Source organism: Melospiza georgiana, chromosome 20 (assembly GCF_028018845.1).
Source record: "Melospiza georgiana isolate bMelGeo1 chromosome 20, bMelGeo1.pri, whole genome shotgun sequence".
Classification (NCBI taxonomy): domain Eukaryota; kingdom Metazoa; phylum Chordata; class Aves; order Passeriformes; family Passerellidae; genus Melospiza; species Melospiza georgiana.
Genome location: NC_080449.1, coordinates 7,918,404 through 7,942,022, shown reverse-complemented (window position 1 = coordinate 7,942,022; position 23,619 = coordinate 7,918,404). Strand labels below are relative to the sequence as shown.

General features: G+C 47.0%; 3 protein-coding genes across 4 annotated transcripts; 2 read left to right on the top strand and 1 right to left on the bottom strand.

The window, feature by feature from the left end:
- The first annotated feature begins 59 nt into the window (after positions 1 to 59).
- C20H9orf78 (chromosome 20 C9orf78 homolog) lies at positions 60 to 4,752 on the top strand. Its single transcript, XM_058038212.1, has 9 exons — positions 60 to 183; positions 840 to 899; positions 1,158 to 1,209; positions 1,407 to 1,477; positions 1,714 to 1,791; positions 2,210 to 2,407; positions 2,839 to 2,975; positions 3,625 to 3,723; positions 4,189 to 4,752. The coding sequence occupies exons 1-9, from the start codon at positions 101 to 103 to the stop codon at positions 4,278 to 4,280; spliced, it is 870 nt and encodes a 289-aa protein (XP_057894195.1). The 5' UTR covers positions 60 to 100; the 3' UTR covers positions 4,281 to 4,752.
- Positions 4,753 to 5,511: 759 nt separating this feature from the next.
- LOC131091823 (torsin-1A-like) lies at positions 5,512 to 10,265 on the top strand. The gene is made up of 5 exons (XM_058038114.1): positions 5,512 to 5,722; positions 5,921 to 6,186; positions 7,845 to 8,020; positions 8,131 to 8,258; positions 8,935 to 10,265. The coding sequence occupies exons 1-5, from the start codon at positions 5,512 to 5,514 to the stop codon at positions 9,183 to 9,185; spliced, it is 1,032 nt and encodes a 343-aa protein (XP_057894097.1). The 3' UTR covers positions 9,186 to 10,265.
- Positions 10,266 to 13,425: 3,160 nt separating this feature from the next.
- Positions 13,426 to 18,246, bottom strand: TOR1B (torsin family 1 member B). 2 transcript variants are annotated; one of them, XM_058038209.1, is made up of 5 exons: positions 17,783 to 18,246; positions 16,237 to 16,502; positions 15,089 to 15,264; positions 14,035 to 14,162; positions 13,426 to 13,882 (listed from the first exon to the last, which is right to left on the bottom strand). In XM_058038209.1, exons 1-5 carry the CDS (start codon positions 17,967 to 17,969, stop codon positions 13,605 to 13,607), a joined length of 1,035 nt encoding a protein of 344 aa, XP_057894192.1. In that variant the 5' UTR covers positions 17,970 to 18,246; the 3' UTR covers positions 13,426 to 13,604. The 2 variants fall into 2 exon arrangements, with proteins under 2 accessions (XP_057894192.1, XP_057894193.1); XM_058038210.1 differs by lacking the exon at positions 17,783 to 18,246 and adding an exon at positions 16,620 to 16,800.
- Between the last annotated feature and the right edge of the window lie 5,373 nt (positions 18,247 to 23,619).

Below are 23,619 nucleotides of genomic sequence, written 5' to 3'. Positions count from 1 at the left end.
GGCGGTGCCGCCCGGCCTCGTCGCGGGGCTGTGGCGTCATCGCGGCGCAGCAGCGGCGGGGACGCGGCCGTGTGGGGGCTGTGGCGCGGCAGCCGCAGCGATGCCGGGCCAGAAATCCTTCCGGCGGCGCAGGGAGGACGAGGACGAGGAGGAGGAGGACGAGCAGCTCGCCGAGGAGGTCAGGTGGGTCGGGCGCCGGCGGGGAACCGGGCCGGGCCCAGCGGAAACCGCAACTGCGCCCGGCCCTGCGGCGGTCGAGGGGCAGGACGGGACCCAGGTCTGCTGTAGCCCAGCAGTGCGGTGTCCGGGTGTCACGACATCGTGTCATGACATATCGTCAGCTACGGCTGTGCTGGGGGCGGTGACGTCACGGCATAGTGCTATGTTGAACCGCTGTGTTGTGGCGTGACGTCACAGCGTGCGTCACAGCCTTACGTGACCCCAGGAGTTACGGATTCCTCTCAGTTTAGGGAGAAACTCTTGAGATTTCAATTCGCCATCAACCTTCTTCAGAGTCACTCATGTTTGGATGTGTTTTGGCTCGTCCTTCCGAAACTGGCTTCTTCTTCAAGCCTTTCTGTGTTTGGTGCTGCCTTTCTAAGGCATCAGAAAGGAACAAATCCACCAAGTGTCTTGTTTTTAGATTTTTTTTCTGGCTGCATGGGATTGCTTAAATAAATAGAAAATGCCTATTTAACTTGAAACCCAAAAAGTGGATGCTGATGTGCAGAGGTTTAGGGCAAATTTCAATAGAAAATTCTGTGTTAACTACAGAAAATAAAATTAATTAATTAAAACCAAAGCATCAAGTACTAAGTCAAATGTGTTTTTTCCTTTAGGTTAAAACTTGAGGAAGCCAAAGAAGTTCAGAGCCTCAGAAAGCGGCCCAATGGGGTGAGGTAAGGGATGGCACTGGGGAGGGGAAGTTGTGTTTTGTGCAGGGGTGTGATGTGACAGCCAGTTTCTCTCCTGCCATCTGCCTCCTTCCAGTACAAACCATTATGTCAGACACTGCCAAAATTATGTTCCTGACAGAGAAGTTTCTCTGTTAAAGCCTGAGGATGGAAAAGACAGGGAGACCTAGAGAGGGATAAAGCAATGCAGTATTGTGTTTCCTTCTGCTGAATTTTATATTCTTTCTTTATCTGCCTGACCAGTGCCGTGGCTCTGCTGGTGGGAGAGAAGCTGCAAGAAGAAGCCACACTTGTGGTAAGTGCTGGACAGCTCTATCCCCTCGGGGCTCAGATGTGATGGTGTGAGAACATTGTGTGTGTCAGTCCAGCCTGGGGCAGGACTGGTGTCACAGCTCAGTCCCTGAATGTTTCCTGTGGTTTTATCCAGATTTTGAAGACTAGCATTCAACTAGAGGGAAGCTTCAGGGGTTTTTGTTATTTCTTGTTTTACAGGATGACCCATTTAAGATAAAATCTGGGGGAATGGTGGACATGAAGAAGCTGAAAGAAAGAGGCAAGGACAGGTAAGTGCATGTGAGCTCTGAAAATCTCTCCCAGGACTAGTATTTAATGACAACTGGTAATTAATTAACCAGAGCTTGTGTCATGAAGTTTCATATTATGCAGTCTGACCACTTACTTTTGCTCTAACTTGTTAAATTACTTTTAAAAAACCCACCACACACACTACTGCCAAAAAAACCCAAACAGCCAACAAAAAAATCCACCAAAACCTGTAAACATTGTGGTTTCCACTTAGGATTAATGAAGAGGAAGATCTGAACTTGGGAACTTCCTTCTCAGCAGAAACCAACAGGCGGGATGAAGATGCTGACATGTGAGTCGTGCTGTGTTGTCTCTGCTGCTGAATCAGACTGGGTGGCCCCTCACCATTTATTTTTTTATGTTGTGGATTCTGAGTAGTCCCAGGACATCTTCCCAGTTCTCACTGAAAGTTTCCCTTGTCCTTTCACTTCCCACCTCCTGGAGTTGAGAAGGCTTTTCCATGGGCAGAGCTAGGAGGTGCCAACCAGCCAGCTTGGCACTAAATCCCATGGGAGCCCTCTCTGCTGGCTGTTAAAGACCTTGGAGGATCTGATTATTTCTTGGACAGTTTTTGCTGCTAATATTAACTGAGTGCTTTTGGAGAGACGATTCTTTCCTCTCTCCCAGCTGTCAGGACAGGGATGCAGCAGTGCTGGAGCAGAGTACAGGAACAGAATTAAATGCCCTGTCCCCTGTGTGCTGCTGTTCAGGATGAAGTACATTGAGACTGAGCTGAAGAAGAGAAAGGGGATTGTGGAGAACGAGGAGCAGAAGGTGAAGCTGAAGAATGCTGAGGACTCCCTGTATGAGCTGCCAGAGAACATCCGTGTCTCCTCTGCCAAGAAGACTGAGGAGATGTTGTCCAACCAGATGCTGAGTGGCATTCCTGAAGTGGACCTGGGGATTGAGTAAGTGTGTCACACATCTGTGGCTGCTGGCAGGGCTGCCAGGATCAGCAGCTGTTGGCTGGCAGAGCAGCACTGTGCACATTGCACATCCCCAGTTTGGGGTGGGTGGGATTGAGCCTTGTTCTGGTTTGGTCCTGCACAGCCCCAGGGCTTGGTGCAGCTCCATCCTGGGACTTCTGGGAAAAGGCTCTTCTGTGACCTGACCCCAGCAGCTTTCTGCAGGACCCCTTTGTGTCCTGCACTGAAATGATGCACAAGATAGGAGCTTCCATTTTGCCTTTGAAACAAAGTGTTTCTATGGCACCTCCTCTCTCAAAAACTGCATCAGATGCCAACAGCAGTGCTATTGCTGTCCTCAAATTCCATGCACATAGCACTTCTGGGCCTGCTACCCTTTCTAACTATGAGTTTGTTGGGTTTTTTCCTTCTAGTGCAAAAATAAAAAACATCATCTCAACTGAAGAGGCCAAGGCCAAGCTCCTGGCAGAGCAGCAGAACAAAAAGAAAGACAGCGAAACTTCCTTTGTTCCCACCAACATGGCTGTTAATTATGTCCAGCACAACAGATGTAAGTCTTGAGTGTCCTTCCTGACCCAGTTGTGACAGAGAAATTATGTATCAGTGTGTCTGCTTTTCCTGGAATGCTCAGATAGGTCCTGTCTGGCCTGTTTTTTTCCTTCTGCCCATCAGCAAGGAGAGGGATGTATTTCTCATGGCTGGGCTTTCTGAACTCCCAGCTGACACTGCCTCATAAATTTCAAGTTGTTTTCTTTAAGCTGTGCTTAGTGTGCTGGAAATGATGGTGTGTGATGGAGAGACTCCAGTTTTGCAAGCTGCCAGAGCAGACAGGGTGGCCAAGCAAATACTGACCTTATTGGACAGGAGATGGGAATTAATTTCTGTGTGACACTCTGATGCTGCAGACACCTAAAGGAAAGGCAGCTTGCTGTGTCCTTCCATGCTTACAGGGGTGATGGGAATCAGGTTGGTGTGTTCTGATGGAAGTGAAGAGTGTTTGGGCCACTTGAAAGAGTGCTATTGAAATTTGCTCTGCCCCATCTTGCCTAGTTAACCATAGAAACCAATTCCCAGAAGGGTGGTTCTGAGTTTCTGTTCTTTCTGGTAAAGATGACTTATAACACAGGCCATAGAAATGTATCCTTGTGGATAAGAGTGCTCCAGATAATATTCCTTACCTGATGTTTCCTTTCCTGCAGTTTATCATGAGGAGCTGAATGCTCCAGTGCGAAGGAACAAGGAGGAACCAAAGCCGCGCCCGCTGAGGGTGGGGGACACGGAGAGGCCGGAGCCTGAGAGTAAGTTCCACACCTGAATAGGTGTAGGGAGACACTGAAACCTCTTCAGGGCTCCTCAGAGACCCTGAGTGTGAGTTCCACACCTGAATGGTTGTAAGGAGACACTTCTTCTAGATTGTTCTCTACAGAGAACAATCTGGCTCTGCTTTCCTCTTCTTCTCTGAGTGCCCTGGGGTAGTGTGAGTAGAGCAATCCAAGTCCAGGTGCTGCTGCACCTCTAGATCACACCTGAAATCTGGATGATGTCTGTAGAGACAGACATCCATCCTCCAGCTCAGGGGTGGAGTGGTGAAGGTCACAACTGGAGTGGTACCAAAGCTACCTGACAAAAGTTTGGTGGGATAGCAAAGGGTGTAAGGCAATAACCTCACATAGTGAGGGACTGTCTAAGGGAGGTGGCAGAGTTCAGGAAATGTGTCCTGTGAAAGGACAGGGATATGAAATTGTCTTCTCTTTCTTTTGAAGGGTCTCCTCCAAATCGCAAACGTCCCCTCAATGAAAAAGCCACGGATGATTATCACTATGAGAAGTTCAAGAAGATGAACAGGCGATACTGATGAATGTGAAGCCTCTGGAGCTGTTCCTATTTTCCACCAATAAAGGATTTTGTGTCAGGGACCTGTGATGGATGTTGGGAAGAGTCACTACCTTCAGATGCTGATGAAGCTCTTCCTGTGTGATCTTGTAGTGAATCAGTTTGCAGGTGATTGTGAACTCTTTGGTTGGTGTAACTTTGTATATAAATATGTTCTTAAAAATGAAGTTTTTTTAATGGAAAATGAGCTTTTGTGGTTGGCAATTTTTAGTGAGGAAACAAAGTGACTTTTATAGATGTTTCTTTTCACCATCTTAATACTAAAACAAAGAGAACCTTTAAAAGCAGCAATGTTGTTTGCTTTGTAAATGTGAAGATCTTGGGAGCTTGTCTTTTTGTCCACATGACTTCCCCGAAGTGCAGTGTGGGTACTTGTAGTGAAGATTTGTAACTTGAAAATAGTAAAGGTGCTTTTTAAGTTATTGTAGCATTTTTTCTTCTGGAATTCATACTGATAGGTTTTTCCTGGTTTGTGGGTTTTGGTGGTGGTGATGGCCAAATTGTCCCATCGCTCAAAAGTGTCAACTCCAGGATGGGAAGGGACAACCTCAGATTTCACTTTTCCTCAGAAAAGGGGAAGAATTTCCAGGCCAGGAGCAAGTTTTCCCCTGTGCACATCAGTGAAAGATCCTTTGAACAGGTAGCTTTAAGCTGAGACAGGGAAGATTTGATTTGGATTCGATATTAGAAACAAAATTTTTCACTGTTTGGGTAGTCAGGCTTTGGATTAGGCTACGCAGGGAGGTGGTGGAGCACCATTCCTGGAGGCATTGGGATGTGGCACTGAGTGGTGTGGGTTTTAGTGGTTTGGGGGTTACAGTGGCAGTGCGGTATGGACAGTTGGACACGATGATGTTAAAGGTCTCTTCTAACCATGATGATTCTTGGATCCCTCCATTCTAACACCCGGCTAGAGAATGTAATATTTAATAACTGCACTGCCCTCTATTCTAACACCTGGCCACAGAATGTAATATTTAATAACTGCACTGCCCTCCGGCAGCGGCGGGTGCCCCCCCCCCCCAACATGGCGGCGGCACCTGAGCCCCTCAGCGCTGGCCGCGCCCGTTCCCGCCCCAACATGGCGGCCGCCCCTCAGCGCCGGCCCCGCCTCTCCCCGCACCCGCCATGGCGGCGGCGGAAGCGGCGCCGAGGGGCGGAAGCGGCTGCCGGGCGGCGGGGCCGGGCGGGCAATGAAGCTGCGGCGGGGCGCGCTGCGGGCGGCCCTGGCGCTGGTGCTGCTGCCGCTCCTCACGCCGGCCGGTGCCGTGGAGCCCATCAGCGTGGGACTCGCCATCGCGGGCGCCGCCGCCTCGGCCCTCACCGGCTTCATCTCCTACCCGCGGCTCTACTGCTACTTCAGGGAGTGCTGCCTGCAGCGGCACGAGCCGCGCGCCGCCGCCGGTGCGGGACCGGGATGGGCTGAGGGGAGGTGGCGGGGAGGGCGCCGGGGCAGCGGCGGGAGCCGGGCACAGCCCGCGGGGCCTTCCCGAGAGCCGCCGCTCCAGCCCGGCCCTTTGGCCCCTGCCCGGGGCTGGCGGCCGCCACCGCGGGCCGGGTGAGCCCGCGCCCCGCCGCTCACGGTGTGGTCTCTCCATGCAGCTCTGCAGCAGAATTTGGACAAGAAGCTGTTCGGGCAGCACTTGGTGAGCAAGGTGGTTGTAAAAGCCGTCAGGGGTTTCTTGAACAATACCAACGCCAAAAAGCCTCTGGCGCTTTCCTTGCACGGGTGGACTGGAACAGGCAAAAACTTTGTCAGTAAGATCGTCGCTGAAAGCATTTATAAAAAAGGTCTGCAGAGTAAATATGTCCATCAGTTCGTGGCAACTTTACACTTTCCTCACGCTCACAGCATCAATCTCTACAAGGTAAGAATGAGCTGTGCTGCAATGAGTTATAAATGTCACAGCATGATCAGTACATCAGACCTAGATGTTATTTTATATAGTAACATGTATACTGTGCCAGTTTTGTGATCTTCTGTACAGAACTGTGTAACTAACATCCACTAGGATGCAATCTTCTATACAGAACCGTACTAACATCCTTCAGGATTGGATTTCCTGTGAATGTGAAGTTTTTTGCATGTGTTTTGAGCCTCTCATTAGGGAAGAGTGATATGGTTTAATTTTCATTCTGCACTTTGTTTAGAGTTGGGACTGACTTAAGGATAAACACGATTTCTAGTTAGTTTATGTGTTGGTGGGCACTGCAAAAAAACCAAATGTTCATGACTCTGGGAAACAACCCAGTGACCCCCAGGTTTGTCAGGCACCATGGCAAGCTCACACTGGCTCTCTGAGGCATCATTGTCTATGCTGCTGCACACTTAGCAGATTATTTCATTTTCTATGGATCCATTTCCAAGCTGTAAAACAAAATCACAAAATACTCTGCTGTCAGAAAGGTACAGGTAAATGTACTTGGAATTGTCAGTCCTGTAGGCAGGGAGATGCATCCGAGCTACTGCTCCATGCTGCTTTATGTTTTTTTTTTTTTGTTCTGACTTTGTTCACTGCACAGTTTGAATGAGTACCACTGTCTTGTAGTACTGCATGTTGATATTCAGTTTGTATTGTTAAAAATAGGAACAGGATGATTTCTAAATGGAGGAAATAGAAACTGATTTCTAAATGGAGGAAATAGAAACTTTCTCTTTTACAACTTCTTTCCCCCCTTCTTTTAACTGAGCCATTTTGAAATATAATGATGTTTTTCTGCATTTGTTGTGAGGTGAATACACTTGGGAAATTTGCTGCCTGAGGCAGTAGGAGGAAGTGTTGCTGCTTATCCCCAATACACCTGCAGTTTAGGGACTGAGCAGAATAAATTAAAAAGTGGTGAATCACTGAAAATAGTCAGAACAGTTATTTCTCATTCATCCACCAGCACATCAACCCTTTTCCCCCCAGTTAATGCATTATTGATGTAATACTCAAGGTGAAAATGCAATTCTTAAGTGAGAGACTGTTTCAGTGCAATAAAGCATTGGCCTTTCTGGACAACAGTGTTTTAAGAAGGACTTGTAATTATCTTCATTTAACTTCTGATTGATTAAAACAGAGTTAAATTTTGTTTCTCATTCTGCCAGTGATGGTGAGTGCAATTTCTCACTGCTGCTGGGTAGCAAATTTAATATTGCTTATATTAAGATTGTTTAGACCACAGTGCTGCCAAAAGTCATCATCTGACTTGTCAGAGCTTGGCTTTGTGTGGCTGTTCCTTGGTGGGACCCATTTTTTGTTCTACTGTGCACTTTCATTTTTGCTTTTCATATGAATATCTAGGAGAATTTCTGCTTCTCCTATGCTGTTTCTTGGTCTCTTAAAATTTTTCAGAACCAGCACGAGATTTTGTTGAGGTTTCATTTACATGTAACCATGTTTTAGTCAGGAAGCCAAACCTATTAAAATGACACCACTGAAACTACTCCTTCAGGACAAGGTTCCATAAACAGAAAATGCTATTTTTTTTTTTTCTGTCTTTTCAACACAAACTCAGCATCTTTCACTTTTATGGCTCTCAGGACCAGCTGCAGTCGTGGATTCGGGGAAATGTGAGCGTCTGTCCCCGCTCACTCTTCATTTTTGATGAAATGGACAAAATGCATGCAGGGCTCATTGACTCCATCAAGCCCTTCCTGGACTACTATGAGCTGCTGGATGGGGTGTCCTACAGACAAGCCATCTTCATCTTCCTCAGGTAAACAGTGGCTTCTCAGGGTAGCTGTTCTCCCCACTCCATGTCTTTACTTCATAACTTCAACTTTTAATACCACCCCCTACTGCAATCTCTGTTTTCTCTTTACTTAGCAATGCAGGAGCTGAAAAGATAACAGAGGTAGCACTAGATTTCTGGAGGAATGGGAGGACAAGGGAAGACATCCAGCTCACAGATATCCAAAATGCACTCTCTGTGTCTGTCTTCAACAACAAAAATAGTGAGTAAAGCTGGGGTTGCTTTTGAGGTGCTGAAAGTTACACAAAAGGGGTGGGCTGCATTTAGCTGCATTTTTACAAGCTATGATTTCTTCTTGATATGGCCTCCAGTTTTTGGCTTGTGAGGAGCAAAAATGCAGTTTTGGGGCCTGCAGTTGGCTCCCAGGATGGGTGAAGATTCAGGAGCTCATTGTGCACCTTGGCCACCAGCCTGTTTGCTGCACATTTTGGGGGAAGTGCTTCACAGGTTTCCTCACACAGAACTTCTGGTGAAAAAAGGTTTTAACATAATTATGCTCTGAAATTAGCACTGGAAGCAAACTCACTGTACTTCTTCAAAAGTTTAGATACAAGCTCCAAAAAAAGGATTAAGAAATCTGGTGTGGGAGAGCTGATAAGAGAGAGAAAATCTATCCTTCTGTAGGTGAGAGAGGGAAAGGTATGAGACCAGCACCTGGACAGCAAGGCTGAAGCACAAAAATTCATTCATTCAGCCTAAAGGAGCACATTTATGTGTCTGTCCAAAATTTTATGCACAGAGTAACATGAGAGGGGGCCTGTGTATTATAGTACCTAAAATCCTGGGAGAATTCTTAGCTGTGATCTGCCCTTTGCTCCCATTCAACCCATAGTAGTGTTTAACTAGAGAAATACTAACAAACCTCTTTCCCTTCACAGGTGGATTTTGGCACAGCACCTTGATTGACAGAAACCTCATTGACTACTTCATTCCTTTCCTGCCTCTGGAGTACAAACATGTGAAAATGTGTGTCAGGGTTGAGATTGAGTCTCGTGGCTACGCTGTGGATGAAGACATTGTGAGCAGGATAGCTGAAGAAATGACCTACTTCCCCAGAGAGGAGAGAATCTACTCAGATAAAGGATGTAAAACTGTGGATGCAAAGCTGGATTATTATTATGACTTCTGATGCTTTATTGCTACGACCTGCAAAGAAGCAAATTTAACTTAATCACAAAGTGGGGGACCTGAGACATTTCGTTTTTAAGTACTTTTTAAAGAAAGGAACACTATTTTTTAACTGGTGTGTAAATAAGCAGCAGTGCCTCTGCATTTTTGTCACCATCACAGCTCCTGAGTGCTTCAGCCCTGTGCTGTGAAGGTAAGAAGGAACTGCTTTGGGAATTCCTGGATCTGCCAGGGCTCAAGACCCTTGAATCATGTGGTGATCATCAGAGCCATCAGCAGATTCCTGACAGGTATAGAAGGACTGAGACTATAACCTAATTTTAATTTGATTTTGCTCTGATGTGGATGATCTCTAGACAATATGGAGAATTTTAATCAAAGTTCCTGTGTCTCTGAAAGCCTTCATTGCTCCTGTGTGGGAATATGCATTAAAAATAGAACATGTGTCTTTCTGCCTTCAACAGCTTGGGCCCAGTAGAGATTAGGGGGAATTCTGGAATTTAAAAATCTGGGCATACAGTGCCATTGTCTTTTTCAAAACTGATGTGTAATTTAGTCTCCTGTGTGTCAAACCAAGAATATAAACCACTTTGCTGTGAATAGTGCTCAGAGAGTAGATTTAATATCACAAGGAAGTGAGTTAAAGTCCATAAATACCACAGTGGTGTACTTAGTTCCTATTTTAGGTCAGTCTTTATGTTGCCCACAGCAGGCTCTCCCAGGAGTGATCTCAGGAGGGAGAGCTGTGCTCTGGGAGTGGTGAGTCAGCTTCATGGAAAAGCTGCAACGTCATTGGAAATGTGTACAGATTAAATTTTACACCATGGAAATTGAAAAGGGATTTCTCTTCTTCATTTAGATGTTGAATTCAGGGCTCAGCTTGCAGGGGTTTCTCTTTTTCATCTTCTCACCATACTGTGTGCCTTTGAGGCAGATCTAAAGGCATTTGAAAAATAATAACCCATAAAATGTGTTTACTGAAGTTACTGTGAAGGGTGTCAGACTTGTTTATGAATGTGAGCACTGCAGAGGCTTTTTACATTCCAGTTGCTGTTCAAAATAAACTTTTCCCATCAGAAATGTATTTCTTAGCTACCTTCTGGTGTTCTTTGCATTCAGTGATTTGACACTGATTTTGTACAAATGTATTCCATGTTGAGGAGGAGCACCCTGCATTCCTGGGTGTTCCAGCTGTGCTTGAGTACAGGACCTGCTTCTGCAGTTCAAAGGGCAGAGATAGGAGGTGTGACTGTGCTATCTGGTGAAACAAATCAAGCTTGGAATGGAAACTGCACTTCTGGACTGTTTATAATAATTACAGCCACGTGGCTTTTGTAGAGGCAGACTTCCTAGATGCAGGTGTGCTCAATAAGGATGAACTTGTCTTGTAGGGACCAGTTAAAACCCTGCTGCTCACCCCTTCCTCCTCCTCCCACTGTGGTACCACTGCCTGAACACTGCAGGCTCTGTTTGAAGCCACCCACATTTTCAGTGGCAGCATCTTGGAGTTTTCTCTGCAAGGGGGGAAAAAAGGGGCCAATGAGGCTCCAGCTGTCCTTGCTCTGAAGGTGTGTGATATACAAATTGTCAATCCTGCTATTTGTCAGCAAATGAGTGCTTTGAATGCAAGTATCTATCTGTTTCTTTGACTTCCTGATTATAGCAAATAACTGGCTTATGGGAAAATGCAGATGTAATGATGATAAATTGTACTGTGGCCTGCTGCCAAGAGAATCAGTACAACCAAGCTGTGTTGTGGCTAAGATAGTTCTGGAACTATCTTGGTTCTGCTTTGTGGGCCAGTGCAGCATCAATGTGAGTATTTGATAGGTATTGCTAGCCAGTGTTTCTCACAGCCCTGAATTGCCCAGGGTAGATGGAAGCTTCCTCTGGAGAGCAGGAATGATGTGGAAAGGGTGGAGACTGCCTCTCTTTAATCTCCTGTTCTGCAGACCTGGCCAGGAGCAGCTCCATTGGGTAAAAGACAGAGCTGTACCTGAAATTACTCCCAGATTTGATCCTTGTGATGCTGTTGTTATTCCTTCCCTGTATGGCTTCAGAGCTAAGGTTCTCACTCTTTCTTGCTATGGACTGGGTAACTTTGGCCATTATTCTATTTATTGGGCCATTAAATGCTGGATCAGACAAACTTAAAGGAAAGTGGCATGGGGGAGAGGTCTGCTGCCCAGAGGAACAGTCCATTGGCCAGGTTAGAGTTGCTGAGCAGGCCCAAGAGTGAATTCTGTTCTTGCCAGAGTCCAGGACAAGCAGCTGCTGCTTTAGTTCATCTTTCTGCAGGGAGCATTCTGAGATCTCACACTGCTGATAGAATCAGAGGCTGTGGTTTAAATCCACTGAAATGGGAAGTGCTGCTGGCCTGGCCCCAGAGCCTGGGGTGCCAGAGGGGACAAGCAGCAGAACTGTCCCAGGAGGGTGATGCCCAAGGGAGCAGCAGAGCCTGGGCTTCCCAGGGAGCTCCCTGACATTCCCTGGTGCATCCTCAGAGCACAGCACCAGTCACAACTGCCCCTTCAGTGAGGGCTGAGCTGCTGCCAACAGCTGCCCCACACCTACAAAGGAAATGGAACAGTGCAGCTTTCTAGTACTTTCCTATATCTGAAAATGATTAACCAAGAGAGAAGAAGTAACTTAGGATTTATTCCAACTGCAGTACAGTAGTATTTAGTGTTTTGAAATAGCACAAATATTTTCTTTTTGGAGTAAGTGAAACTGGATGCAGCATATACAAGTAGGAATAAATCAGTTAGTAGGGAAAACATCACACTGAAAAGTGACAGTCCAATGTCCCAAGGTTAATGGCTTGCTAGTGTTTGGCTCTGGAGATTGCATCACTGTGAGCAGTTTGCCAACGTTTGACAAACTCCAGTGGGGCAGTAAAAGGCAATCAACACTTTAAATTTAGAGCTTAACATGAGTGCTAAACTCTGTTGTAATTTGAATTAACATAATTGTAATGAGACCATAATTAGCATTACCTCTTAAAAGAAGTTTAAGAACAAGTGGGGGAATAGACGATGCAGCATAAAAACAGCCCCCTCCCTTGTACCAATTTAAAACCACAGTACAACCAGCAAAGTGAAAGGCACTTCTGTCTTGCATTACCACATTTGATACACGAGCCATGGGAGACTAAGAGTTAAAGCTTGCAACAGCGTTTAAACCCAGCCTCCCCACTGGGTGAAGGTTAAATTGATCTTTCCCAGCTTCTTAACTCATCACTCACCCTTTCACACAGGCATTCTTTTATAAAACTAACTAGTGAGGTATAGGCTTGTTGCTGTTGTTTACATTTTAGCATAAAAATACACCATTAAAATAATTTCTTCCATTCAAGTGTCTTCCAAGCAGCATTATCCACACCTTGACCAGTAGGTGCAGTGGAGAAGGACTACTACAGACCTCACAGATTTCAGGTCCAGGAGCCCACACAGATTAATCTGACAAACTGTAACAAATGAATTCCCATGATTGATTTTTCTGCTTAAGTACAAAAGACTGGCCTAGTATGTTGTAACATTTCTTTCAGATGGGTCCCTCAGTTTAGGAAGACCTGGAGTCACAAATTTACTTAGCCCCTTTAAAGAATACTTAAACAATTTATTTTTCTCCAAATAAAAGTGGGGCAAGCTCTTACTTCCTCCTCCCCTGCTCTCTCTCTATTATTTAGTAACACATTTCTAGGAGCTCAGAATGACTTCCCATATTGCTGTACTAGGAGATGGAGGATGTGCCCAGCTGAGGCACAGGAAGATTTCTACCATGTCATCTTCTTACTGCAATGCACCAAGGAGTTCACCCCTGCAGACATGATCACAGTTCAGAACACAGCACACATCCCTCAGTTCCACTGGGAATGTGAACAGGACCATGTACATGGAACAAATTACAATTATCTGGAAAAATTCCTCTGTTTTCCTTTGTTCCAATCTAGTTTTTATGGTGAAAGAGAAATTAAATACTTCATAATCCCAGCACTGGAAGAATAAAGCAGGAGAGGCTGTATCCAGTGCTCTGTGTGTCACACTAGAAATTCTCTAGGAGACTAAAAGAAAACTAAAGGGGGCAACAGTGGGATAGCAGCCAGTTCAGAGATGAACAGGCTGGATGGGACTATGAGTGACCTGAATCATGGAAAGTGTCCCTGCCCATGGCAGAGGATGTCACTAGATGATCTATAAGTCCCAATTCCATGTAAAGCTAAAAAAAAACCAACCAAAAAAAAAAAAAAAAAAAAAACAAAAAACAAAACAAAAAAAAAACCATCCAAACACACAAGCTACAAAGCCCATACAGCTCACTCTGGTATTTTCACCATACTCCCTGCAACAGTAAAAAATGTAAGTGCAAATACACAGATTTCCAAAAGCTCCAAAAGTGCTGTGGAGACTCAGAGTGGAAATCAAGCCCTGGTGTTCGTATCTCTCATCACAAAGTCTTCATGAATATCCAGCTTGGCCTGTACAGTCTTACAGCCTTTGTCAGAGTAGATCCTCTGCTCCTTGGGGAAATAGGTCATCTCATCTGCCACCTCCTGAACAATCTTCTCATCCACAGCATAGCCACGGGCTGCCATTTCAGCCCTCACACACATCTTCACGTGCCTTTGCTCCAGGGGCAGGAAAGGGACAAAGTAATCAATCAGGTTCCTGTCAATGATGCTGCTGTGCCACAGCCCACCTGGATAAATTGGGGGGGAAAAGAAAATCATAAGGAGTTTTTCTAAACTTGATCCTGCATAGGACAGGATCCACAGGCCAGGCTGGATTCACAGAGCAGTTTGTCTCAGCCACTGAGGAATGAATTTCCATTTTTGGGGCAAAGTGACTTACTATTCTTGTTGTTGAAGACTCCTACAGAGAGCAAGGGCTCCAGGTCTTTCAGCTGAATATCTTCCCTGCGCTTTCCACTCGCCCAGAAGTCAAGAGCTGCTTTGTTAATTAAATCACCACCTGCATTGCTGATCAGAAAAGAAAAATGTAGAGATGAAAAAGAGACACAAGTAAACCAGAATTTATTTTGCAGCATGTCACATATATTGCTAATCTCCTTGATATCAAACAAATCATCAAAAAGAATCCTGTAAGCCAAAATTCAGGGAAAGTCTCCAGTTCTTTAAGTAGCCATCAGTGTGTGGTGGGTTGCCCCCAGCCAGCAGCCAAGCACTTACACAGCCACCCCTGCCTCAGTGGGATGGAAGGAGAAAATAGGAAGAACAAAAGTCTGAAGATTTGTGGGTCAAGATAAAGGTAGTTTAATAGGAGGAGAAAAAAAAAACAACCCAAGGAGGACTAAGGAAATCACTAACCACCCCCATAGTCAGACAAACACCCAGGCAAATGCTGAAGAACCATCACTTTAAAGATGAAACCCCTGAGAATGGCATGCCACAGTATTAAATATCCTCCTGGGCACTTCAGGTCAGCTGTCCCAGCTGTCCCCTCCCATCCTCCTGCCCACCCCAGCCTGCTGTGGGAAAAGCCTTGAAGCTTTGCAAACATCATCCAGAAACGGGCAAAACATTGGTGTGCTATCAACACTCAAAGCCACAAATCCCAAACAGCACCAGATCAGCTGCTCTGAAGATATTTAACTCCATGCCAGCAAGGTCCAGTACTTGGTACACCCATCCCAAAATGTGAACTCTCTCATGTCCTGTGCTCTGGGCCAGCTTCATGAGCTCAGCACACTGCTGTGGCCATGCACAGCATCAGACCTGCTCCACTACAGACACAAGTTCAGACTGTTCCCCACTGCCTTTGCACAGAGAATCTTCCCTCCAGAGCATTTTTTTTGCTCTTCTTTGAATCAGGTGCCCAAGAAGCATAATTACCATCATAAATAAACATTCAGTATCTCTAAATGACAGACATCACTGCCACACACCTGAGGAAGATGAAGATGGCTTTCCTGTAAGACACCCCATCAACCTCCTCATAATAGTCTAAGAAGGGCTTGATGGCATCAATGACACCTGGATGCATTTTGTCCATCTCATCAAAAATGAAGACAGAGGAGGGACAGGCACTGACATTGCCTCGAATCCAGTTCTGCAGCTGTTCCTGGAACAAGAGGTTGAAAGCCACTGAAAAAACAAGGACTTTACTGGATGTACTGCAAAGTTCTTGTATATGACAGATTCTGGGGATACACTATCAAATTTCAGTACCCCACACTCACTGGCTGGTGAATGAAAGAGGAAAAAAGCAAGAAAATGGTATCACCCAACACATGCAGACCAATGTCCAGCCACAGCTAGAGTAACAACCACCTTGGAAAACAATGCTGCCCCATTTTTTCCTTCTTCAACCCCCATTTGTATGGCTGAGCATGACAGCATGTGGAATGGAATGGAATGGAATGGAATGGAATGGAATATCCTTTTGGCCAGCGAGGGTCAGCTGTCCGGGCTGTGCCCCCTCCCCATCGCTTGCACACCCCAGCCAGGTTGATATGAGTTGGAAAAACTAGCAAGCTTTGAAGCTGTGCAAGCACTACTGTAACAGCCAAAACACCACTGTGTTCTCAACATTATCAACACTGTTTCAGACATAAATGCAAAACACGGCCCCGCGGGGGCTGTGGAGAAGGTGCCTTCCATCCCGGACAGCCAGGATAATGCAGCTGGAAGGACAAATTCTCCTGCAGCGAGCACAGGAATCAGCAGCAGATGGCATCAGTGAGAGGACAGCGCTAGGAAATGCAAACTATCTCGGGTTTGATTTCCCGGCCTTTTACTTTATGCATGAACTTCTCCTTCTATCCCTCCTAAGCATCAACTTTGAAATTCCCAGCTGCACACCTCCAGCTGTCAGGAATATGAATCAGAATATTCTGAGTTAGAAGGGACCCACAAAGATCATCGAGTCCAACTTTTAAATGAATGGCCCGTACAGGGATCGAACTGACAACCTCGGCATTATCAGCATCACGCTGAGCTCATCCCAGAGGGAACCAGCGGGAGATGTGCAGGACACCCCCGCAGGGGCTCAGGCACCCACTGCGGTAACCGGGCCACCTCCTGCCCTGCTCACCTTGTACAGCTTGACCTGGTCGTGGTGGGGGAAGTGCAGGGTGGCCAGGAAGAGATGCACGAACTTGCTGCGCAGGCCGGCGGGGTGCACCTGCTCCGCCAGGATCTGGCTCAGGTAATTCTTGCCGGTGCCGGCCCAGCCGTGCAGCGACAGCATCAGCGGCTTCTTGGGCCTGGGGTTGTTGCTGAAGCCCAGCACCGCCTTCAGCACCACGTCCTTGGCCAGGTGCTGCCCGAAGAGCCTGTTGTCCAGCTGCGCCTTCAGCGCTGCGGGGAGAGGGACAGCTCAGCACCGCCGGTCACCGCGCACGCCCCGGGCCGCGCTGCCCAGTGACCGGCCCGAGCTCGGGTAGGCAGCCCGGCCGCCCCCCGCTCCCGCCGTACCGGTGGCGTTGAGGCGCTGCTCGGCGCGGGGGCAGCACTCCACGTAGCTGCAGTAGAACCTGGGGTGCGACAGGTAGCCGGTGAGCGCCGAGGCCACGCCGATGGCCAGGCCCACGCTGAGCGGCTCCAGCGCCGCCAGCCCCGGCAGCAGCACCCACAGCAGCGGCACCGAGCGCGCCATGGCGGCCCCCAGCGCGCGCGCCGCGCCCGCCGCGCCTGCGCGCCCGCGCGGCCCCGCCCCGTGAGGGGCCGCCGCCATCTTTGTGCCGGGCAGGGATCCCGGGGCACGGCGCGTCAGCCGCCGCCGGCCCCGCCGGGAAATTAAACACCAATATCGGCTCTTTGCCGGCGGGGGAGTGTTATTTAGTCTGGTTAGGCCGGCCAAATTGCAGCCCCCACAGAGACACAAAGTTTTTTTACTCATTTATACCGTTTTAACAAGCGGTATATATATTTTAACAGAATTATTACTCACCAGTTCTAAATTACATCAATTTCTTCAATTAGTTACTATTCTACCCTCTATTGCTTATTGATTTCTCGCTTCTTTTGCTAATTACTCTATAAATTTAGTCTTTTTGTATCTTTTTCCTCTACTAGGGACTTTACAATGAGTCTTGGCTAGTCTCCGACAAAATGTCTTTGTGGTCCATAATTTCTACATTTCAGGTGTTCACCCTCAACAATACATGTTTCTCTCTCAGGCTTTGTTCATTGAGGTATATCAGAGTTAGTTTACCAAAATGTAAAGTTTCGGTATTTTCCCAAGCTGTGTTGCCTACTTGTCAATGTGTGTCATTGGCAGCACCGGGAAGAGCCTGATCCACCTTCGTGGATATTTAGATATTTATACACATTAATGAGGTCTATCAATGGCATTTGCCACCCTGATGGTGCCATAAACCAGCACAGCCCATTTCTGCTAATATTAACCATGAAATCAGCAAGGAAAATGCTCCAGTACTGCTCAGAGAAGCAAGACACACAATTTCTTGTGGGATAAGGAATATTACGTTAGTCTGCCCTGTAGAATATAGAGATATATTGGGTCTCTTGCCTTGTAGAGCCGCTGTGGGTGGTGACCCTTATCTTCCACAAGCCCACCAAAAGAAGCTCTCACCACCCTGTGAAGGAACACCAGCTTGCCCTCCCCGCTGCCTTACCTTTGACATTCACAGTGGTGTTCCTTTTGCAGCACTCCTGGAAGCGGCACTTGAGCCAGGAGTCGGAGGACAGGAGGTGCCAAGCCATGAGAGCGCCTCCTGCAACCACCGAAGCGCTGAGAGGGTCAAAAGCCGGCGACAGAGTGGGCGCAAGAGCAAAAATCACAGCAGCCTTCAGCAGCTTCATGGTGGGAGCTGCCAGCCAGCCCGGCTCAGCAGGAAAAGAAACCAAAACAGAAACTGCAGAAAAAACTTCCTGGAGCGGGGAGCCTGGAGCTGCTGAAGGGGCTGGAAGCCAAGTCTCCTGTAAGCTGGAGGTGTTAATGAGTTAACAGACTTATCACGCTGCTCCAGGAGAACTCAAAGTGTTGTGAACAGAGCACTGCATAGGCACAGTGAGAGTTTCACCAGGACAATCCCAGCTCTGATGGGAGGAGGACTGGAAACCTCTCAGCATCTTAACCAAGGTGCTAATTGGGCCGGTGATTAACGGAGAACACAGAGATGCTTGTTTTGGGCTTAATTGCGAGTGGTTGTTGCACACACAACATTACACAGCCGGAGGATTTCCGTAGAAACGCTTAGGGCTCTGCAATTCGTAGCGCTGAGCGTGTCAGAAAGCTGCTGTGTAAAACCAAGTCCTCAGAGCAGATTTTTTTTTTTGCCCTGACAACTTCACTATCTCCTCACCACCACAAAAAAAAAAAAAAAAAAACAAACAAAAACCCAAAAAACAAAAAAACAAAGAAAAAAACCAACCCAACCCAAACCAAAAAAAAAAAACAAAACACAAAAAAACCCAACAAACCCCCCCCCAAAAAAACCACAACCACACAAAAATAAAGCACAAAAAAACCCACAAAAAAAAAAAAAAAAACCACACACACACAAAAAAAAAAAAAAAGGAAAAGGGTTTCTTTTCTCAGTACTTTTTTTCCCATAAAAAAAATTGTGAAACGCGCTTTTCAGCAATTCCCATTTTATTTTTAAAATCTCATTGGAGAAACACTGAGCAGCGCTATTTAGTATTCAAAATAACCTGCTCAGGATTTGATGACTGCCTTGACCAGGGCTCCCAGTGCTGCCGACTGCCGAGCAGCCAGGAGGTGCCGGTGATGGAGAATCCAGGCTGCCAGCTGCCATCGAGCCTTTGAGGGGGGCACAGCTCACAGCCTCGGCTCCCCATTCCAAGGCTGAAATGGGGTTTCATTCCTGGGTTTGCCCAGCCGTCTGTTGTCCTCCAAGCCCCGGGGTGTGCTGGTTTCCCAGGGCTTTCCTGCTGCTGTTTCCACTTGGACACCCAGAGAGCCCAGAGGCAATAACAGGCAGTGGGATGTGCAGGATTCCATGTCACCTGGGCTCTCTTGGAGACAAATAAGTTTTATAAAAGTGGTTTAATACCGCTGAAAATGCTGGGAGTTCTCCAGACACCGCTTTCCTCTGCATCTGTCCGTGCTGAACGCTAGATGGGGCCTCAGACACAGGGTTTGGTCCCTGCAGAGAACTGAGTCGAGTTTGAGGAAAACAGAGAAGCGTGGACGCCCATCTGCAGAGCTGACGGCTTGTGTTGTGAAACGTGATTTCTTGGGATACACAGCGACCCGGCCCGCGGCTGCTGAGGGATCGCAGAGAGCCAGAGCTGCGAGAGCCATTCCAGCAAAACAGCCAAAATCATCCTGCGAAGGAAGGTGGAGGGTTTGGATAAAGAAATCAGGCTGTTCAGCTGGGATTTGCAGATTCTCCTCTGTCCATCTGATTACAGTGGACAGGTTGCCTTTTATTTATTTTATTACAGTGGACAGGTTGCCTTTTATTTATTTTATTACAGTGTGAGCTGGTTGCCTTGCTCACCCCTCAGGCTTCAGCAGGTATTTCACCATTCCCCTGTAGAATCAGCGTGGTCCAACAAACACAGATGTGGACTGTCACCCCTGAATCCCTCTGGTGTAAAGGGTAGTGCCACGTTGTCTTGCAAAGAGTGAATCAGTTTCATAGCAGACCTTTCTGAGTGATGTATGAAGGGGATGAAATGTCCTGAGCAAATTTTTCACGGTGCTCTTGTGTGTTTTCCCAAGGTCTCAACAGCTCAGAAGAGACTGCATCTCCCAAAATATAGATGGGAAATCCAAAGTGATATGCTAGAAACAGCACAGAGAAGGAGAATTACCTCATCTGCAAAAAGAAGGAGTAGCATGAGATATATCTATATATCTTCTCCTTTCCATGTGGGAGGGAGGTGGCATATATTTCCTATACAACAATAGGACGTATGCTGCATAACAGGTACCAGATGGGTGTTTAAATAATCTTCAGCTGCTGCATGTCATGCTGTTATCTCATTATCCATTACAAGTTAAATGGGTTCAAGCTGGGCCTGGACATGGATGAGAAGTCTAATAGTGGTGATGAGGCTGACATTGATGGCAATTTCCTTGAACAGCAGTCTGGAAGCTCCAAGTGGAGCACAGACCCTGCACCACACAGTCCACAGTGCAGTGTTTTGTGCCTGTTGTGTTGAACACGTTGTTCCTCAACACCCTCCTGTGCCCTGGGCACAGAACTGGCATCCTGTCATGCCCTGATGTTGCCCTCCTGACCAGCACAGGGATGGGGTGGTTGGCCAGCAGTGGGTCATGTTGAACCAGCTGCCACAAGCTGGAAGTACTGAAAATCTGCAGCAGAGAAGAACTTTAGGTAGGTGTTCAGCGTGCAATAGGCTTGGGGTGTCTGTGATTTGGGGTGTCTGTGATTTGGAGTGTCTGTGATTTGGAGTGTTGATCAGCAGTGAAAGTGGTGTGGTGAAAAGGAGAGGGTGTGGGAAAAGGGAGGATGTTGCAGAGAGTATAGGAAGAAGAATGGTAGGAATTTGCGGGTCCTACCCAAATTGCCCACTGCAAACACCAACATAGGGTGTTTGCACCCCAAATTACCCACTGCAAACACCAACATAGGGTGTTTCCACCCTAAATTACCCACTGCAAACACCAATATAGGGTGTTTGCACCCCAAATTACCCACTGCAAACACCAATATAGGGTGTTTGCACCCCACATTACCCACTGCAAACACCAATATAGGGTGTTTGCACCCTAAATTACCCACTGCAAACACCAACATAGGGTGTTTGTAGTGGATACTTTGGGGAGCCAAAGCTGTTGTGGTAGAGGAAGCAATGGAGAGGCGGTATCTGTGCTGCAAAGCAAGAGATAAGGGATGCAGAGATGGGGTGCTCAAGGCCAAGGGTGAGGAGAGAGAAAAGTCTCAGATGAGATTTTTGCCTGGCCTGAGCCTGCTTCTGGTGTGGTGGAATTTCCTGCCACCTGCAATTTGATTGGTTTAAAGGCAGCATTTGCAGGACTTTGGGCTGGCTCACTTTGAGCTCTGCGGCAGAGAGCTCAGAGAATCTGGGATCTGGCTGGTGAGCAGGGCTCTCAGGGCAGCACCACAAGGCAGCAGAACCTCCCAGCTGGCAGGTGAGCCAAGGAAAATGTCTCCAGCCAGGGGACAGAGTGCTGGGAATCAGGGCTGCAGCCCCATCTTCAGTTCATGGAGTGCAAGGGTTTTCCAGGTAAGAATTTCAAGATCTATGAATCAATGCTTTTCCCAGAAAAAGTCTGTGTTTTTGTTGGAGGATGTGTAAGGTCCTCAATATTTCCAAATGCTTTGTTTGTGAAAGAGGTTTGGAAATGTGCTGTTTTACATGAGTCGCTGGGCTGGCAAGAGGTTCCCGTGGAAGGTTTCTAACTGAAGAAGGAGAGCTAGGAGACTCATTTTTCCCTATATTCATTTTTACATAATCTCTCCCTGCCTTCTGACTCTGGCTAGATGCTCTCTAACAGCCTGAGTTTTTCTGAGGGGACTTTCCTTTATTTTTATCCTTTTTCTACCACACCACACACCCCCCTACGCCCCGTATGTGTGGTTTTGCTTTGTTTTCTTTCTCTGCTTTAATTTCAGTATCATCTTCCAAGTGCTGCTTATCCTAAACACAGAGATGAGGCAGTGACAGGAAAGGGCTGCCACTCTGACGTACGTTGGGATCTTTAAAGAGTGGGATTGTGGTGGGCTTTATCCAAATACAGAGCCTGGCTAAGCTCTGAGCACTACACTAATGCTGTGGAAAGGCTCTTGAGTCATGGAATATGTTCCCTGACCTTTCTGTAATGTGACAGAAGCAATAACACAAAATACCAACATCTACATTAATGTTAAGCAGACATTGTCTAATCCTAGAAACACCCAGGGAGTCAAGAGCCTGTCATCCTTCTCTTACAGGTAGGAAAATTGAGGTTTGCAGATGATGAAAGGTTTTTTTTTTTTCAACACAGTAGTTCATAGCAAAGGGTTTAACAATTCCACTTTGTCACTGAAATGTTTACTCAAGAGCTTGAGCTGTGATTCAACTTGGACAGGCTTCAAAATCCTTATCTGGGGCACAAAATCACAGAGTCCTTTGGGTCAGTGTGTGGTGCTGTGCTGTGTGAAGAGGGACAGTCCAACAGAGAAGGATTTGGATGAGTTTGTCATCTGAGTGAAACAGAACATTATATACTTGTGCAGTAAATCTGCCCTTGGGAAATAATTCATCTGATCACATCTGAACACTTGTGAAATTCTGAGATTCATCTGAACACTTGTGAAATTCTGAGGTACCAGGAGGGTTGGATTTTGTCCTGGTTGCCGTCTCTGAAAAATTCCATTGAGAGGTTCTTCCCTAAAACAAGAAAAAAAGTGTTTTCTGTCTGGATGCCCAATGTCAAAGCCCTCTTCCCTGAGCCCAGGCTGCAGTCAGAGGGCAGAATCTCATCGAGCTGTCCCAGCAGGGTGAACAAGCAGAGCTGGGATGCTGGGGATGCTCAGGTGCTTCAGGCAGAGCTGTCCCTAGTCTGCACCAGCACAGCTCCTCCCCAGAGCAGCTGGCACCGAGCAGGGCTTGGCAGCGCTGCCACAGCTCTGCAGAGGGAGAAAAATGGGATTTTTAACGTGTAGGTGGAGCTACACAGGTCGTGTTACCTGGTAGGGATGGGAGGGAAGGTGTTTGTGTTTCAGCTGTGCTCTGTTGTAGGTGAAGGAAGCTGCTGTCTCACGTTTCTTGCCTACCGTGGGAACTTGCTGGAAATTGAATGTTCTGTAGATAAGCACAAGGTGACAATGCTGGCAGGACACTTCTCTGCTCTTCATGGAGCGAGTCCTGGTGCTGGAACCTGCTTGATCTTTCGCACATATCAGCTCCACCAAGCAGGGATGGATGGAGATGGTCTTTCTCAGAACAAGCACATGGAATTATTAAAGTGCCTGGCAGCCAAAACAGCTCTGTTCCCACAGGCCACTGTGTGTTCCAGAGGCAGGAGGGATGGAGGGAGGCAGCCATTGGGCTTTGGAACCAGAGGTTTATTATGTTCATATGAAAAGGAGTTGCCAGAAATGCTACAGGCTTTGAAGAGAAGAGTTTTTAAATCTGTACTTGAGCAATCTAAAGAAGTGTCCACTTCTCAAATGGACTTTTACATCCTGGGCACACTCCAGTCTTATATTTTGGTGCTAGGAATAAAGTTAAGGAATAGCTTGGAGAAAATTGCTATTAAGAGTTAAATTACTGGTTAACTACTCTTAACTACCAGAGCTGTGAGACACTGGGGCTCAGGTGGGTGTTTGATGGGCTGCTTTGGGTCTCTGCCTTTGCAGGACAAGAGGACCCAGCAGCTCAGAGCCTGGTTCACCCTCCCTGGAAAAGCCACGTGGATGTGGCACTTTGGGAAGTGGTCTAGTGGTGAACACCAAGGAGGTTAGGGATTGGATTTGACGATCCTAGAGGTTTTTTCCAACCTGAATGGTTC